Source organism: Tribolium castaneum, chromosome 3 (assembly GCF_031307605.1).
Source record: "Tribolium castaneum strain GA2 chromosome 3, icTriCast1.1, whole genome shotgun sequence".
NCBI lineage: Eukaryota > Metazoa > Arthropoda > Insecta > Coleoptera > Tenebrionidae > Tribolium > Tribolium castaneum.
In genome coordinates, this window is record NC_087396.1 from 14,859,224 (window position 1) to 14,877,788 (window position 18,565).

Sequence of the window (18,565 nt, forward strand, 5' to 3'; positions counted from 1 at the left end):
CACAAAGTTAACATGAGCGTTAATTTACTAGAAGATATAAATTTCCTACGTTACTACTGCACTTTTCTAAACACTTTTCTCGTGGTGCCATGGTATGACTTCAAGAAGAATATAATTTGCTACCCGTTCTTGGCAAAACTTTATGCAACATGTTTGATTTTGATAAGGATATCACTTATTGTATTTACTTGCACGGATCAAAAATTGATGCAGATTTGGGCTCAAAGTCTCGTCATGTCACAAAAATTCATTATGGTGTTTTTAATATCAAATTTAATCATATTTAGTACATACTCAATTGCAAATAGTGCTTTTTTGGACATCAGTAGATGGATAAACTTGTTCAAAAATTTGCGCCTGGTGGACAAAATTTTCGGAAAACACGAAAAAAACGGACATTACTTGTCAAAACGCTTCCTGTGTGTGTTTATAATGAAACACATTTCATTCATCTGCATTACGGGGCACGAGATATATACTTGGTCAATTTTTATAGACATGCCGTTTTATAAGATTTTTTTGCAAACTGGTTACGTGGATTTGGTCTTCGAATTCTTCTTGATAATGTTCATGGCGGCTCTACTCAAAAGTTTTGAAGTTAGGTATAAGACTTTGAATAAGAAGTTGATACATATCTCGAATCAAAAAATGAATCAAGTCGAAGTGAAGAAATTTATGCAAATTTATCGGATCCTGGGCCAAAATATTCAAATCTTTAACGAGTTGTTTGGCTATCCGATTGTGTTTATGCTGTTTCATTTTGGAGTGGGTGCTGTGAGTTGTTTAAATTTTCTCTTTGTTTATGGAATAATGACACAACCGGAAATGGCTTTATTTCACAACATGATCATCGGTAACATTTGTATCATATTACAAATACTGGTAAAGAAAAATATTTGAAACAAATCGGTTTCAGCAATTTTTTTTAGCTAAATTTTCTTACAATTTTGTCCTCGATAAATGCAACTGCTAGAGAAGCGAAGAATTTTCTTCAATCGTGTTATCGAATCAGAGAAGAGTTTCTGCATGATTCAATTAATTTACAAGCCTTAGATAAGTTGATAGAACATTCAAAATTTTTTATGCAAGAATTCAGCACAAATGGGTGTTTTACTTTAAATAAAAGCATCGTTTTCAGTCTTCTAGCCAACATATCAACTTACTTAATTATAACGCTGCAACTGAACGAAAGTCAATATCAAAATGTGACTGCCCAGAACTGTTCTTCTATAGCAAAACCAATTTAATAAAAAAGATTATACACGAACGTAATGTAATAAAGTCTAGAAAAATTTAAGGATTTTTTTCTAAATGACAATACATCTGCTTTAATTAGTTTGTTGTTGATGTCCCACAAATAATTATTTTAATGCAAGTCTTAATGCTTTCAGTCATTAGAACCCAAATTCAGATGTTTGATGTTTGTAGTAAACAACATGGTTTTTCATTTATCAATAAAAGACATAAACTTCATACGCCCTTTGTGGAGTTTCTTGAATCTTTTGCAGATAACGCCATATTACGATTTTGATAAAAATGTGACAATACGTCCGTTATTGTCTAAAATACATGGGATGATTTTAATTGTGATAAAAACAGTATGGATCGTGACCATGATAAAAGATGAAGACGTATTTCAAATGTGGAAAACATTTTCATTTACTCAAAAATTTACTTTCACTTTGGTAATAATAAACACAGTCGCACTGAATATTCTGACAATTGTTAAATCTTCACTTTTGAAAGCCCACTCATGGAAAAGAATGATCAAAAATTTTCAACAAATTGATGTGAAATTACGCAACAGAGGAAGAGTTGAAACAAGCGTTTGGGGAAACTTTTATTTCAAATACACTTTGAAACAAATACTGTTTCTCATATTTTGTGCTTATGAGTTGTACAGTTGGTCGAATTTCATAGCAAAAATAGCGCTGTCAAGTATTTGGTTTAGTCCTATGGGAGACTTGTTTTACGAATTTCAAACTTTTAATTTGATCACATGTCTGCTTCAAAGTATTAAAGTGAGATACGAAGTTTTAAACGAGAAATTGGTGATGATAACGAAGAGAAAGGCAAAATCTCTGTACGAGTTGCAAGAGATGGTGCAAATCTATCGAATCTTGGGCGAAACTATTGAAATCTACAATAGTTTATTTGGATATCAAATTCTCTTGATTACATTTCATTGCGGTTTGCAGTTGGTTGGATGTCTCAATTTTCCACTAGTTGCTCTAAATACCTCGAACTTTGATATTAACATAATACTCTGCAACATAATTTTTTTAATGATAATGCTAGTACGTAAAAAGTTAGACGTTTCTAAAAATAAGTAAAATTTCGTAGGGTTGCTTTATCTGGATGGTGCTATTAATGGAATCAACTGTGCAAGAAGCGGAAAAATTTGTAAATTTTTGTTACAAACTGCAAGAACAGGTTTTCCAAGATTCGAGGGAAATTGATGTTTTAAGAACAGTAACAGCATATGCCCAACATTTCACGCGGAAGTTTAGCGCGGGCGGATTTTTTTATATTGGGAAAAAAATTATTTTTAGTTTGATCGGACATGCTGCCACGTATTTAATCATCGCCGTACAGTTTAATGAGCGGCAGTTTCAAAAATAATGTCATTTCGTTTAGCTTTTTCTAAATTGCAAACATCTGACAGAGTTCCAATAACTAATCAGGATTTTAATTTTTTTCTTGTTAAGTGATGTAATATTTCTTTTTCATTTTAGTACTAATAAATAAGCATGTCACACAGTGTTATTCGATTCAATTCCAACAAACAGATATCAATTATTACCATCGACCTATATTTTTTGTCCAATTTACATTTCAATTAATTTAATATAACGGTCTCCACTGTTATCAGGAAACCTCTTGAGCCAACATGAGCCTTAATCTATCAGTGAGAGATATAAATTTCATTAAATATTTATGGCGCTATTACAACTTTTTTCTTATTACACCGTGGCACGACTTCGACAACATCGTTCCTTGCAATTCTAGTATTTGCAAAATTTTTGCAACTTTACTAATTTTTATAAAAGTATACTGGGTGTCTGATGCAACATTTCTCGACAAGCACTTATTATTTACACAAAAAGTCAATTACTGTATCACTACTGTGACAATAACCACACTCAATCTCTTGACAGTGGTAAAATCGTCATTTTTGGCTGATGGTAACAAATGGAGGACACTTTTCAACAATTTACGATACTTAGATTTAAACTTGCACAATAAAGGAAAAACTGAAGGATCAATTTGGAAAAACTTTTATTTCACTTTTGTGTTACGCCAGTTATTTTTTATTATGTCCGTTGTTTACCAGATTCACGTCTGGACTAGTAAAGAGAAAATTTCATTTTTGCGGGGATTTTGGTTGTCTCCTGCGGTTGACATGTTTTACGAATTCCAGATAATTGAATTAATGACTTCTGTAGTCAAAAGTTTGGAAAGCAGATATGCAGACTTGAACGAAAATTTTTTGCAATGTCAAGACGAGAAATTTGAAAGCTTCGTTTACTACCATCGAATTTTAGGAGAAACGGTTGATCTTTTTAACAGCTTGTTTGGCTACCAGACTTTGTTAATCACATTTCATATTGGATCGCAGCTGGTGGTGTGCCTAAATTTTTCTTTTGGTTTTCTCACTCCTTCAAGCTTTACTCTACAGTTGGATCTGTTAATAAGCAATTTTTGGGTTGTGCTTGTGATTATCGTAAGTTTGAAAATTGGTAACGAACTAAATTCACTTGGTGTTGGTAGGTTTCTTTTGTTAGGATGGTGATACTGGTGGATTCAACTGTTCAACAAGCTGAAAGATTTCTTGATTTATTGTATAAAATGCAAATGGTGTTTCCACAACTTAGGAAAAATTGTTTCTTGACTAAATTTTCCAAGCACAACATTCGAAAATTTACAGCAGCCGGATATTTTCAAATGAGGAAAGGAATTATTTTTAGTGTGATGGCGAACGTGGCGACATATTTTATCATAGCTGTTCAGCTCAACGAAAGTCAAAAAACCACTTAATTTTCTTTTGTTAGAACACAAGAAAAAAATTTGTTAATTATTTATTACGTGTATTGAAGGCAGTTGTGGTTGTCTTTGTGATTTGTTTTTCAGAAATTATTAAAACTAGGTATAGAGATTTAAAAGAACATCTGCAAAGCATTAAAAACCTGAAATTTATGGATGTAACATAAAAAAACTAGGTTTAAACACATGCTGGAATTTAAAAAATAAAATATAACTTACAGCATTTTCAGCTTAGAATAGAAAATTCGTCAAAATAAACTGATTTTTTAGCTTAAATGCTCAAACAAGACAAGAACAACGTCACAATTCGGCGACTTTCAGTCAAGTTTTAGAAATTTTGTTAAATAATCGAATGTATTTTTCACGAAATTTGGTACTTTTGTCGAATATTTTTGGAAAAAAAAACTTGTAAAATCAACATTGAATTTCTAATAAAATAAGTGGCAATAAACACAAAAACAAAAAAAAACACTGTTTTCAACGCTACTGAGAGATCTTTCAGTCTGGTTTATTAAAAAAATTACTGACTACTAACACGGTAGAAAATGACAAAACAATGAATAAAAGTGAATTATGCGTCTAGTGTATGAAAACTAAGTATCAAGTCATGCTATAATCAAAAAATAAAATAAAAAATCTTCAGCATTTTCAGCCTCAAATAGGAAATTCGTCAAAAAACACTGATTTTTCAGCTTAAGTGCTCAAACAAGACAAAATAACACAATTTTTGTCTTAAAATGCGGCGATTTTCAGACAATTTTTAATGAAATTTGGCAAAATAATCGAGTGTGAGGCTAAAAAACGTCCCTAAAAGCCCGAAAAGGTAACTCTATTTTCGACCCAATTTGGCATTTTTTCCGAATAATTTTAAAGAAATCTTGTGAAATCATTGAATACAATAAAATAATGCTATTTTCGAACCAATTTATAGAGATTTTTCAGCATAACGAACAAAAAATTTAACATGCATCATTTTTAACGTGATTGCAAATGTGGTCATATATTTAGCTATTTCATCAATTCAGTTTAATGAAAGTCAGAAGTATAAAAAATAATGAAAACGTAAAAATTATTTGAGTAAAAATATAGCTAATTGAATTAATCTTGCACTTGTATGCTTTTAATTTCCTGTATTGATGTTTTAGTTTGTTACTGCATACCACGATAATTAATTAATAATACACCTGTAACAGCTACATACAGTAAAAACTGTTCTCAAAACCACGATGAGCACGTTCTCAGATATTACTTTTATGCGCACAGTGTGGAAGTTTTTTAATATTTTCCTGATAACCCCATTTTACAACTTCAATGAGAATACAATTCATTCAAAACTGTGCAAACTGTACGCAACTTTTTTAATTGCGCTAAAACTTGTGTGGATTGTGGCTCTATTTAAAAACGAGAATTTGTCCGAAATGGTTAAACAGTTTTTGTTCACTCAGAAATTCACTTTTGTGGCAGGGTTAGCCACTCTCTCAGTTTTAAATTTATTATCTGTGATCAAATCCTCCTTCCTGGATATCAACACTTGGAAAATGCTTGTGAAGAGTTTTGATGCCATTGATTCAAAATTGCAAACTGGAGGCAAGGTTGAGACAAGCATTTGCAAAAATTTCTGTTTCGGGTTTATTACCAAACAGCTAATTTTTATGATTTTTGTAACATATCAATTGTACTGTTGGTCGAGTTTTTTAAAAATCAGTGTTTTACAAAGTCTATGGGCCAGTCCTACGTGTGACTTGATGTACGAGTTTCAAATTTTTACCTTTTTAATGAGTCTACTTCAAAGTATCAAAAGAAGATACGTTCTACTGAACGAAAAAGTGGAAGCAATTAAAACATCCCCAAAAATGCGACACGAATTGCAAAAACTTGCCCAAGTTTATCGAATTCTGGGCGAAACTATCGAGACTTGGAACAAGTTATTCGGGTACCAAATCTTGCTTATTACTTTTCAGAGCGGTTTGAACGTAGTTTCTTGTATAAATTTTCCATTGGGTGTTTTAGACAGGGGGAATTTCGATATTGAAATAGCTCTCTGTAATGGCATTTTTTTATTACTGACGCTGGTAAGTACAAATTTGCTGCTTCTAGAATAAAACAAAGTTTGCAGTCCTGCTTCATATGGATGGTAATGGTGATTGATTCCACTACGCGAGAAGCTGAAACGTTTATAACTCTGTGTTACAAATTACAAGAAAACAATGAAATCGATGCTTTCGGAAAAATAACGATCTATGCGCAACATTTTACAAGAAACTTTACCGCAGTAGGATTCTTCAGGATCCGGAAAAACATAATTTTTAGCATAATTGGAAACGCTGCTACTTATTTAATTATAGCAATTCAGTTTAACGAGCGTCAACCTTACCATTCTTAAGTGATGTTTTTGTTATTCAGCAAGTCTCACTTTTTATAAACAAATATTTTGTTACTGTAACTCGATGACAATTGACTATTGATTCCAATAAAAAACATCCAATAATTCTAATATGCTTTCAGTTCAATACAATTACCTAAATTTTGTTGTTTTTGGCTGTAGTAAGTTAGGTGATAAAACATAAGAGAGACACTTTTCCAAACCAGCATGACCTCGAATTTATCAAAAGACCTCATTATAATACGCCCTTTGTGGAAATTCTTTAACATTTTCCAAATAACTCCATACTACGATTTCAATAAGAACACAGCAACTCATTCCAATTTACGTAAACTACATGGAGTGATTTTCATTTTGATAAAACTTGCCTGGATTTTTGTTATGCTGAATAATAAAGGTGCGGCTGAAATGTTGACCCGGAGCGTGATGACGGAAAAATTTACTTACATTTTGGGAATCATTAGTGGGACAGTTATAACTTTAACTACTCTAATTAAGTCTTCGTTTTTTAACTTTAACACATGGAGAATGCTTTTCACGAACTTCTACTCGATTGATGCAAAATTACAAAATGGGGGAAAAATCGAGATTAACATTTGGAAAAACTATTTTCATTTTATTTTAAAACAAGTTGTTTTGCTTGCGTTTCTTCTTTATCAGGTCTACAGCTGGTCAATTTTTTTGAAAATAAGTGTCCTTCAAAGTTTATGGAACAGCCCGTTGTGTGATTTTTTTTACGAATTTCAAATATTCACCTTACTCACTAGCATACTTAGTAGAATTAAAACAAGATACAAACTTCTGAATGCTAGGTTTGCAAGAATTAAAACCAATCCAAAAGTGGTCCAAGAGTTGCAACAGTGTGTGCAAATTTATCGAATATTGGGGGAAACTGTGGAAATTTACAACAATTTATTTGGGCATCAGATCCTGTTGATTACTTTTCACTGTGGTCTGCAGCTGGTTGCATGTTTCAATTTTTCACTAATTGCCTTCAATACCACCAATTTCAACGTTCATATAGTTTTGTGCAACATTGCCATTCTGACGCTGATGCTAGTATGTTAAACTGTGATGTTTTTTTTTAAATTATAGTAATTTTTAGTTTTGTTTCATTTGGATGGTTATTTCAATGGAAACAACCGTGCAAGAAGCCGAAGCATTTGTGCATTTCTGTTTTAAGTTACAAGAAAATTTCATTCAAGATTCGAGAGAAATAAACACTTTAAGGAAACTGACAACGTACGCCCAACACTTTACAAGAAATTTCAGCGCAGCTGGATATTTCTCTATAAGGAAAAGTGTAATTTTTGGGTTACTTGGAAATGCTGCAACCTATTTAATAATCGCAATTCAGTTTAATGAACGTTAGGCTCAGTCGTTTGTATTTAACAGATAAACATTTTTTTTAAATTTAGGTGAAAATGTTTCAATTCAATTTTAACCAACATCTAGGTGAAGGTATGACGTTCATTCAATTAATTGGATTAAAACAGAACATAAACATAAAATATAAAAATAAAATAAAATAAAATAAAATGAAATAAAATAAAATAAAATAAAATAAAATAAAATAAAATAAAATAAAATAAAATAAAATAAAATAAAATAAAATAAAATAACATAAAATAAAACAAAACAAAATAAATAAAATAAAAAATAATAAAAATAAAATAAAACCCCCTGAATGAGTTAAATGGGGTTTTAAAGTTTTAGGTTATATTTATAAATAGGTTTTCGATGTGCACATACCGTAACTTATACCAACATTAACGGCATGTTGGTCATTAGGAAATATATTAGTACCTAATCACTTTCATTACGTTTATTTTTTACTTTTTAGTGCATCTTTTAAATAAATTTTTTTTCTTAAAAAACATTTTTTTTAATTTTTTTTATTACCCAAAAGCTTAATAATGTATTTAGTTCTGCAAATCTAATCATTCTTAGCATCGATTCAATTAATGGCTCGTAAATTTTAAAACCAAAAAGGGGGTAAACAAAAAATTTATGAATTCGTAGAGATAGATGTCAATAAATACAATTTCATTATCTTTTATTTGGTAAATGAATTAATTTCCTAAAGTGCCACTGTTAATAAACACAGTAAAGGACTATACCGCCTTCTAAATCCTTAGTGTCAACATGAGGTTTAATCTTTCCCTAAAAGACATAAATTTTATTCGACCATTATGGAGCTGTTACAACATTTTACTGATTACCCCTTGGTACGATTTTGACCAAAATGCACCATATAGACCAAAAATTTCCAAGCTGTATGGGTCGTTAATAATTTTATTAAAGATTATTTCAATAGCCGCTATGACAGTTAACAGTTCTCTTGAACAAACCTACGAGTATTTATTTGTAACACAACAACTAAACTATGCTTTGTGTAGCGTAGATATGTGGGCACTGACTTTTTTTGGTATTGTAAAATCATCATTTGGGAGCGTGGACAACTGGAGAAAACTTTTTTCAAGATTGCAGTTTATTGATTTGAAACTACAGAATACAGGGAAAACTGAAAAACAGTTTTGGAAGAATATTTATTTTGCTTGGTTTTTAAAACAAGTAATCTTCTTTGGTGCAAGTTGTGGACAAATGTACATTTGGTCAGTTCTCATGAAAGCATCGTACTTCAAAACCATTTGGACTACTCCTTTGCTTGATTATTTATTCGCATTTGAATTAATTATTTTGATAAACGTGCTTACTGAAAGTATAAAAGTCAGATACAAAGATTTGAATAAGCGGCTCTTGAAAATTTCTGGAAGCCCGAAAGTTACCGAAGAGCTAAAACACCTCGTGTTCTACCATCGCATATTGGGGGAGGTTGTTGAATTAATAAACAAAATATTTGGTTACCAGATAATCCTAATCGTTTTTCTATGTGGTCTTCAGTTGGTAGGCTCTTTAAATTTCCCCTTTACAGCATTTACAACTTTAGAATTACCCCTGAGACCTTATTTATTACTTTCACTATTTATTTTAACGATAGGATTATTGGTAAGGTTGCACTGTTTATTGAGTGGTTCAATAAATTTTTGTAAACTGTTTTAGGGTAGCCTTTTACAAATGGTGATATCGATGGATTCAACAGTTGAAGAAGCTAAAACATTTGTTGATAGATGCTATAAAATGCAGGAACAGTTTACATTAAATTTTAGAAACAGTGACGAGCTTATTAAATTTATAAGCATTGCAAAACACAATGTACGAACATTTAGCGCTGGAGGATTTTTCGACATTAGAAAAAATCTTATATTTAGCCTGATTGCAAACGTGGCTATGTATTTTGTAATTTCAGTGCAGTTTAATCAAAACCAAAAAGAATAATAAAATAAAAATAATAGATGTAAAACTTTCAAGTAAAAGTGATGTGTGTCGTCAAAATTTTAATAAAAAAATCCAACGTTCACCATTTTTTTGTTTATTAAGTTTAGAAAAGTTTGTATTTTTCTGAATACTTCTACAAGCAATCAATTATTGCCCTAAACTGATGACATCAGATAAAGTAACAATTGATCCAATTATCTGGAATTATAATTAAACATTAGAAATACCACAACTGCGTAATATACCAATAACACAACATTTTTACCACTTTTACAATCAACATGAATTTAAATTTATCAGTGAAAGATATAAACTTCATTAAATATTTGTGGAAATATTTTAACATCTATCTCATAACACCTTGGTATAATTTTGACAAAAACGCCTTTTACAGTCCCAACATGTGCAAAATATATGGAACTTTACTGATTTTACTGAAACTTTTTTGGCTGTTCGATGTAACATTTCTACATGACAAATTAAACAAATCTTATCGACAGCTCTTATTTACGCAAAAAATCAATTATGCATTCAGTTGCTTAAATATATTTGTTCTTACCATCCTATCTATCGCAAATGCGTCATTTGTTGGCACAGACAACAAATGGAAAATACTTCTTGCAAACTTTAGGTATTTAGACCTAAACTTACACAATAATGAAAAAACAGAAAGAAAAATTTGGAATAACTTTTATAGCACATTTTTGTTGGAACAAACATTGTTTTTTGGGTGTTTGTGTTATCAAGCGCATGTTTGGTCACGTATTATGAAAATAACTTTCCTGGAAAGCCTTTGGTTTTCACCTACAGTGGACAGGTGTTACGAATTCCAAGTAGTTACTTTGATAGTTGCTTTTTTAAAATGTTTCAATAATAGATACAAGGAATTGAACCATCGGCTTTTGAAATGTCTTAATAACAACCAAAAAGTTCTACAAGAGTACCAGAACTTAGTGTGTTATCACCGCCTTTTAGGGGAAACTATCGACGCTTTTAACAAATTATTTGGTTATCAAATTCTTTTACTTGTTTTTCACGCTGGTCTCCAACTGGTTGGATGTTTGAATTTTCCGTACGTTTTCTTCACATCTGCTTCTAATACACCGGAAAAGTGCAGTGTAGCATTCAGCATGCTATTTTCAAATTTTTCTGTGTTACTTATCTTCTTAGTAAGTTCACAAAATGTTACTCAAAAATTGTTTATTTGACAACATTTTCAGTTCGCATTGGTTAAAATGGTTGTACTGATGGATTCAATCGTTCAAGAAGCTGAACGATTTGTCGACTTATCATACAAAATGCACGTAAAGTGGCCACAATGCAAAGAAATTGATGTAATTATTAAATTAACAAAATTTGCTAAGCAAAGTGTTCGGAAATTCTCTGCAGCGGGATTTTTTCAAACGAGAAAAAGTATTATTTTTAGTGTGATTAGCAATGTGGCCACTTATTTCATCATATCTATACAATTTAACCAGAGTCAGAATATCGTGTAATAATAAAATAATTTTTTGTTAGTGTTTGAATTAAAAAAACAAATTTATTGTGTAGGATAATGTTATTTATAAATTATTTATGTGTAAATAAACTACTTTGTAGTGAATTCAATAACAAATAATATTTTGGTTAACAAGTGTTGTTATGTCAAAGTTTTCAGGAGCAAATGTTGGTGCAAAAATGGTGGATGCGCCGGGTTAATATGTATATATTTTTTGTAACACTGTTGTAAGATCGTATAGTTTTTTTTTAAGTGTTGTGTACGTGTTATAAACCTATTCAAGATATATTTAATAATGTAAAGGTATAGTCGTAGAGAAAATAAAATAACACATATCAAAATATTTTTATGAAAATAAATTTTTCATCAAACTTACAATTTGAGATATCTGTCGTTATAAACTTTAATTCTTTTTCTGTTTTATTTTTTCCTTTAATAAATGCATTCTCTAATATTTGTTTTTAACTAAATTAACTTTCAGTTTTCACAAACGCCTCAGTCTCAGAAGTATAAATAATTGAAGCAGTTACGTTTTTAGTTTAATGGTATACTCGCTAGGACTCTTAAGTATTTATTTTTTTCATAAGCCAAATTAGTTATTCTATCCGCGTCCTCGCCAATTAGTAATTAGACGTCATAACACTCAATTTCCTGAACGAGAGAACTAATTAATTAAAAATGTCATCATACCGCGGTAGAACTCTAACGAGCCAACATGACAAGTTTGAAACTATCAACGCAAGATATCAATTTTATTCGTCCCTTGTGGAAATTCTTGAACGTTTTCCTAATTACACCATGGTACGATTTCAACAAAAACTGTGTTCACAAACCACTTTTAATGAAGTTATGTGGATGTGCCTTAATCATTGTTATTATCTTTTGGGCTATTATTCCAACATTCGACGACACTGTAAGACACATTTATCATATAATGCCATTCTCGGAAAAATGCGTCAACATTTTAACAGCTGCGAATTTAAAATTCTTCGTTTTTTTGGTCATAATAAAGTGCTCTTTTCTGGATTCCGACAAGTGGGTTGTTTTGATGACACATTTTCAATACATCGACGAGAAATTAAACAACAAGGGAAGAAAAGAAGAGCAGATATTGAAAAACTTTTACTTGTGGTTCTTCCTGAAACAAGTCCTTTTTCTTTTATTCGCATTTTACATAACGTACATCTGGTCACTGGTTTTGGGTTATTCGTTTATCAAATCCCTTCTAACTGATATTTTACTAGAGTTGTTTTATGCATTGCAAGTCATAATTCTGATACGATGTCTTGTCATTTCAATTAAAATGCGATACCAAGGCCTAAATAATAAGCTCCGACAACTACACTCAAGTCCGAACATTGTACAAGAACTGCGGAAACTTGTTGAATATTTTCGAATTTTAGGAGAAATGATTGACTTGTTTAACGATTTATTCGGATACCCAATTATCCTATTTATTTTTCACAGTGGATTACAAGTGGTTGTTTGTGTAAATTTTATGTTTTCAATGGTCAGGCAGACTCAGGAATCCACGTTCCATCATTTCATAATCGCAAATGTCTCGGTATTAATTTTTACGATGGTAAGAAGAAGATACAATAAGGTTTAAATTATTACTTCGTTTTTATTAACCTGCTTTCAGATTAATTTGTTCGCCATTATTCTACCCATCGATTCAACTGTACGAGAAAGTAAAAAGTTCATGCACCTGTGCTTCAAAACTCAGGAATACTACTTTACTGAAGATGCTCAAAAAGCTGAAGAATTAGCAAGGTTAACACGCATCTCAAAGCATTACCTACGCGAGTTCTCTCTAGCCGGCTTTTGTAATGTCAGCAAATCAATTATCTTTTGCTTTATTGGAAATGTGGCAACTTACGTTATCATTACACTTCAGTTTAATGAAGCAAATATTGAAAAGAGGTATAAAATGTAGTTACATGATTTGTTTCCGTTCCCGGATTTAAATAAAAATATAGAAAAAACTTTTAAGTGTAATTAAAATAATAAAAACCCCACAAGAACAAAATATAACAAACCTTGACTTGACATTTTGCTTTGTCTATAATAATTTGAAAATTTCTTTCATTCAATTACATTATTTTGCCTTTGTGTAATTTATTGCCAAGTGCTACAGGTATCAAATTTCTGGGTGACGCAAGCGAAGCTCTCACTTAATTGTTTATCGGGAATTCGATCATTACCTTGCCGAATCTTGAATTCTCCAGTTATGATGAATTTCAAACTATCAGTGAAAGACATAAATTTTATTCGACCACTATGGACGTATTTAAGTTTTGTTCTAATAACCCCATGGTACGATTGCAACAGAAACTGTCTATACAAACCCACCATAAACAAACTAACTGGATGCATTTTCCTCGCATTTAAACTGTCCTGGATTGTTGCTCTCATACTGGACGACACTACCCAACAAGTCTTCGAGATTATGCCTTTTTCCCAGAAGTGCCTCTACATTTTGACTTGTGTGAACTTGAAAATTTTTATTTTTCTGGTTGTCATGAAATCCTGTTTCTGGGACGTGGACAAGTGGAGAGTTCTGATAACAAATTTTCGGTACGTCGACGAGAAGTTGCAAAATACAGGGACAAAGGAGTTGAGAGTTTTGAAGAATTTTTATTGTGGGTTTGCTGTGAAGGAAGTTGTCTTTCTCTTGTTTGTAACGTATGAAATGTATATTTGGTCAAATGTTCTGGAGCTTTCGTTCGTTAAAGGAATGAAATTGGGGCCTATGATCGATTTGTATTACGAATTTCATTTTATTGCTTTCTTAACTTGTATAACTGAATGCTTAAGAATGAGATACGAAGAATTAAACGCCAGGCTTGTTAGAATGAACTCAAGTCTAACTATTGTTAAGGATTTGAGAAGTCTTGTCCAGTATTATCGAATTTTAGGAGAAATCATCGACATCTTTAACAACTTATTCGGTTATCAAATCATACTGCTAATATTTCACAGTGGTTTGCAAATAATCAGTTCTTTGAACTTTTGTTTTACGATTATCACACACACGGATGGGCCTTTGTACCAACATTTCATTATTGCAAATATTTATGTGTTATTCATTACAATGGTAAGTAGAATTCTTTTTTTTTTTAGTAAATGGATCATTTTTTGCAGTTTAATCTTTTCATGATTGTTTTTCCTATGGACTCCACTACTGAAGAAAGCAAAAAATTCATCGATTTGTGTTTCAAAACTCAGGAATATTTTATTGAAGACTGCCACAAAATAGACACTTTAACAAGACTAACGAATTTTTCGAAACACTACTTTCGGGAGTTTCGCCCGGCCGGCTTTTTTAGCATTAGAAAAGCTATTATTTTTTGTTTTATCGGAAATGTTGCAACTTATGTTATCTTAACGTTTCAGTTTAACGAGGCAATTATTAGACTAATGTAACTGTTACGGTGCCAAATAGTAGATTAGTGTTTGAACGAATTTTTTACTAAATGATAATTCAGTGGTATTTCCGGGACTTTACCCAAGCCATGTTTTCGCTCTTTTACACAACTACGCTTAAAATAAACTAAGCGAATGTTTTAATGCACAAAGGAGTTACTTAATAAATATAAACCCCTTACAATGTCTCCTTACATTAACTAATTTAAAAAATTCAATAATTACAATCAATTTCTTTCGTTCAAATCTTCAGTAGGTCGAATGTCGCTTCGCTCGTGACAGTTTAGTTCGATCATCCTCCCGGTTTTTAAGGTTATAAAATGAAATTTCCAGTTTTTTAAAATGACGAAACTTTTATGGGGCTGCCAAATCGTCCGAACATCAACGCGAAAAATCAGTAAATATGTGGACAAAGACAGGACGGGTAAAGCCATCCGACAAAAATTTCTCGATTACTTCATTAACAAAAACAACCATAACTTCATCAAATCAAGCCCGGTGGTCCCTTTTTGCGACCCCACCGTGGCTTTTGTGAATGCCGGGATGAATCAGGTAAGCAGTAATGGTCCCAAACTCTCAACTAAAAAATACTTTAAGTTCAAAGGAGTTTTCTTGGGGACACACCAACCCCAATACAAAAACGTTGCAAATTCACAGAAGTGCATCCGAGTCGGAGGCAAACACAACGACTTGAATGTCGTTGGAGGCGATGGCTATCACCACACGTTTTTTGAAATGTTGGGGAATTGGTCGTTTGGCGATTACTTCAAGGTAGGTGTAACAAACGTGTAACACTGACTCAGATTGTTGATTTAAAGCAAGAGGCGTGTGAATTGGCTTGGAAGTTGCTAACTGAAGAGTATAAAATACACCCCTCAAGGTTGTATGTCACATATTTCAAGGGTGACCCAGTTTTGGGGATCGATGAAGATTTGGAAACCAAAGAAATTTGGAAAACAATTGGGTGAGAAAATTACTGTTTGAGCCCTTGCCTTGTTACGTAAAATGTGTAGGGTGTCAGAAGACAGGATTTTACCTTTCACATCAAAAGACAATTTCTGGGAAATGGGGCCTACGGGCCCTTGTGGCCCTTGTACTGAAATTCACATCGACCATACAACGTCAAATAATCGGGCGAAACTAGTCAACAAGGGACTCCATGATCTCACTGAACTCTGGAATTTAGTTTTTATTCAATACAATCGGTAAAACTGTTATTCCAACAACCAATTTTCTGATTATTCACTTGTAGTAAAAGCAATGAATCAGTTGATTTACTCCCTGAAAAGCACGTCGATACCGGTATGGGCTTCGAGAGACTCACTGCAGTTCTTCAGGGCAAGATTAGCAATTATGACACTGATAATTTCACTTATTTACTTAAAGCAATACATAAGGTCAGTTTGTTTAGATTCAACAGACAAATTGGATTGAATAATTGAACAGAATTGCAGCAAAATCCCCGAATATCGGGGCACGTTTGGTGAAAAGGATTGGAACAGTTTGGATGCATCCTACAGGGTATTGGCCGATCACGCAAGAATGGTGACCGTTTGTCTCGCTGATGCAATGATTCCTGAACAGAAGTAAAAACCGCCACCTGATAAATTTAGATAAAAAACGTATCATTTCAGCCAAAAACTGAGACGTGTAATGAGAAGGGCGTTCCTATTGTGTGAAAATGTTTTCAACAAAGACAGTGGGCTGCTTAAGGAGCTCTCAAATTACGTAATCGAACACTTGGGGTGTGTTTACCCCGAAATGGAACGCAACGTCAAACAGGTGGACTTTAACTCTCACATATTTAACTCAACATATTTGTAAAAAAAAATATTGCAGATACACCAAATTATCGATTATGAAGAGGAAGTTTACAAATCGGTGCGCAAACAAGCCACAGAAGAGTGGGTCAAACTGGCCAAACACCAACCCAAGCTCCTTTCACTCGACATAAACGAAAACCCCAGCCTGGTAGCCGGGTATAAAGAGATCAGTTCTACCAACCCGAAATTTATCGACGCTCAACTCGCTTTTAAACTCTACGATACGTTCGGTTTGGACGAGGACTCGATCTCCAGTCTGGCACAAATCTTGAATTTGCCCTTCAACGCGTCCGACTTGCACAAGCAACTCGAGCTCGCCAAAATTCGGAGCAAGGAACAGGGCCTAGTGTCAGGTCCTAACGTCTATGAGCAACTCACTAGGGCTAAAGTACCGAAAACAGACAGGTCTACTCTTTACAATTACGCAAAGAAGGGCGAGAAGTACGTCTTCGATGATCTGGAAGTGGTCATTTTGAAAATCGTCAAAGATTCGAAGTTAGTCCGCCAAATCGAGTCGGAAAATTTTTACGGGTTGGTTCTGGACAAGTCAAGTTTTTACACCGAGGCTGGAGGGCAAATCAGCGACAGGGGCGCAATTAATTTTGGGGACTGCGTATTCGAAGTGACTGAAGCACAAGACTGTAACGGGTATATTTTACATAAGGGGTTTCTCCGTTCCGGGGAGAGTGGGCGTGTTAAGGTCGGCATGACCGGTAGTTTGAAAATTGACCCCGATTTTCGCCTCAAAAATATGAGAAATCACACGGCTGTTCATTTGCTGAACTCGGTGTTAAAAAAGGTGAAAGGCGCCACGTGCCAGAAGTCGAGTAAAGTCACCCAGAATTATTTCAACTTGGATGTTGGTATTTTTGCTGAGAAATTGTCGCTTGATGAGTTAGAGTTAGTAGAGAGTACGATAACAAAAGTTATTCAGGGCCGCCTACCGGTCAATATCAGCGAGTTGGATAGTCAGAGGTTGGCCAACTTGGATGAGATTATTTTAATCCCAGGTGAGGTGTACCCGGAAACTGGGATTAGGGTTGTGGAAGTTAAGGGTGGAGAGGGGTTTTTGTCACGTGAGCCGTGCTGTGGTACCCATGTTTTGAATACAAGTGATATTGAGGACTTTTGTATCGTCAGTATGAAGTCACTAGGGAGGAGCACCACTTCCATTCACGGTGTCACGGGAGATAGGGCTAAAGTGGCCAAAAGCAACGGAACCCATCTTTTAACTAACTTGGAAACCCTCGAGAAAAGCGTTTCTGACAATATTGATAAGGTAAAAAAATACACATTTACGATTCCTTTAATTTCAAAAAAATTCTAGCCTGATGTGTTGAATATGGCAATTACATCATTCAAGAAACAACTGAATTACAGTGTTGAAGACGAGAACATATTGCCGGTTGTTGTTAAACAACAATGTGCGGATATTTTGAACAAAATTAGTAAGCAGATTAAGGATTCAGGCAAGAGAAATTTACGGTGAGTTATTAGCAGTTAGCAACGCAAAAAACTTGTTATGCTTTTGAAGAGAGTTTATCGAAATCGAGATGCGCAACGCTATGGAGTCAAATGTTTCACAAACAGCAAAAAATCGGAAATATATGGTACACTACTTGCGCACATCACTTATTTTGGAAAACGTTTCGTTGCAAAAAGCGACAAATTTATGTCCTGACATTCCTGTTTTGATAATTTCTTACTCTGATAATGTAGTAAAGGCCCGTTGTTGTGTTCCTGAGGTAAGATTGCACAAATTATGAGCGACTTGTGACTTGTATTTGTTAAAGAATATGAAAAATGTCTCGTTTGATGCCGAAAAATGGATGAAAGAGACCGTCGCAGCCGTTTTCAAATGTTCTCTTGTTCCTCCCAAGGGTTATGACCCGTCTCTTGTGTGCAATATGAAAGCCAAGCGAGTTAAATTGGAAGATTGGGACCCTTTATTACAGGAAAGTCTCGAATTGGCTAAGAAATTCGCTGAACAAAATCTGTAGTAGAGAAATAAGATTGTTTTTTTTTAATAAACACTTATTTATTTTTATTAAA

General features: G+C 33.2%; 1 protein-coding gene across 1 annotated transcript; it reads left to right on the top strand.

The window, feature by feature from the left end:
• The first annotated feature begins 14,940 nt into the window (after positions 1-14,940).
• Positions 14,941-18,565, top strand: AlaRS-m (Alanyl-tRNA synthetase, mitochondrial). Its single transcript, XM_008197778.3, has 11 exons — positions 14,941-15,242; positions 15,288-15,461; positions 15,509-15,654; positions 15,704-15,895; positions 15,943-16,087; positions 16,137-16,276; positions 16,325-16,472; positions 16,530-17,792; positions 17,841-17,998; positions 18,048-18,258; positions 18,307-18,565. Exons 1-11 carry the CDS (start codon positions 15,033-15,035, stop codon positions 18,511-18,513), a joined length of 2,994 nt encoding a protein of 997 aa, XP_008196000.1. The 5' UTR covers positions 14,941-15,032; the 3' UTR covers positions 18,514-18,565.